The following is an 848-nucleotide window of genomic DNA, read 5'->3' on the forward strand; positions in this document are numbered from 1 at the left end:
TTTTTTTTTTTTACTGATCTACTAAAAATAAACGAAAAGCTACAAAGAAAGGGTAAAGCAGAATTGGGACACGGTTTAACGAAAAAATCTCACTGAATATTGGAATGTTAGAAAAGAGAAACTATAATTATATTTCCTAATTGTTGGGAACTCGACAGCGGAATAGAGGCGGGATCGTTCAAGGAGGATCGAAATAGGCTCTAGATATCATGTTAACAAAGAAAAGAGAAAGCAAGAGGAAGAAGAGAAACAACCACTCTAGGGTTTCATAACAAACCAAAACCACCAGTTAATAGGGTTACAATGAGTATATATATAAAAGAATATAATTGTCTAGAATTGTCTAAAATACCCTTACTACTAATATATAATAATATTATCTAACAAGATGAACCACTATACTTTTTAACATTCTGAACATTCTATTTTAACAAAAAAAAAATGATCTTGAGATAATTTAAAACTAGTTCCATAATATGCCTACTTCAAAATGGTTAAAGATATTCCAAACTAATAGTCCTTTCATGAAACAAAGTAATTTCGTGACTTAAGCAAAATGACTCAATTAAATAGTATTTAGTTAGATTATTACATAGAGAAAAAAAATATCGAAATAAAAGATAGAAAAAATGGAAGTTGATAAAGTATTTGATCAGTTGACAGCCATAGCATTTTTTTCCAAGTGAGTGACTGACACCGACACCGGTGCTATTTTAGTCTTCCTACAAGGCTTTGAAACCTTAGCAGCATTAGAAGTCTTAGGAATCAACCTACAACTCAATTTCTTCAATATCATGTTCCAACTTCCCTTAGACTTCATCATTTTCTTCAAATCTTTTTTCATTTTC

The 848-nt window shown here is 30.3% G+C and overlaps 1 protein-coding gene across 1 annotated transcript in view; it reads right to left on the reverse strand.

The window, feature by feature from the left end:
- Positions 1–525: 525 nt before the first annotated feature.
- Positions 526–848, reverse strand: part of LOC101503059 (BTB/POZ domain-containing protein At5g03250-like) — a 2,948-nt gene continuing 2,625 nt past the window's right edge. The window contains exon 4 of the mRNA XM_027333545.2: positions 526–848. This exon is cut by the window's right edge and continues 359 nt beyond it. Within this exon, the coding sequence (XP_027189346.1) occupies positions 653–848 (196 nt within the window). The 3' untranslated portion in view covers positions 526–652.

The sequence above is a fragment of the Cicer arietinum genome, chromosome 4 (assembly GCF_000331145.2).
Source record: "Cicer arietinum cultivar CDC Frontier isolate Library 1 chromosome 4, Cicar.CDCFrontier_v2.0, whole genome shotgun sequence".
Taxonomy (NCBI): Eukaryota; Viridiplantae; Streptophyta; class Magnoliopsida; order Fabales; family Fabaceae; genus Cicer; species Cicer arietinum.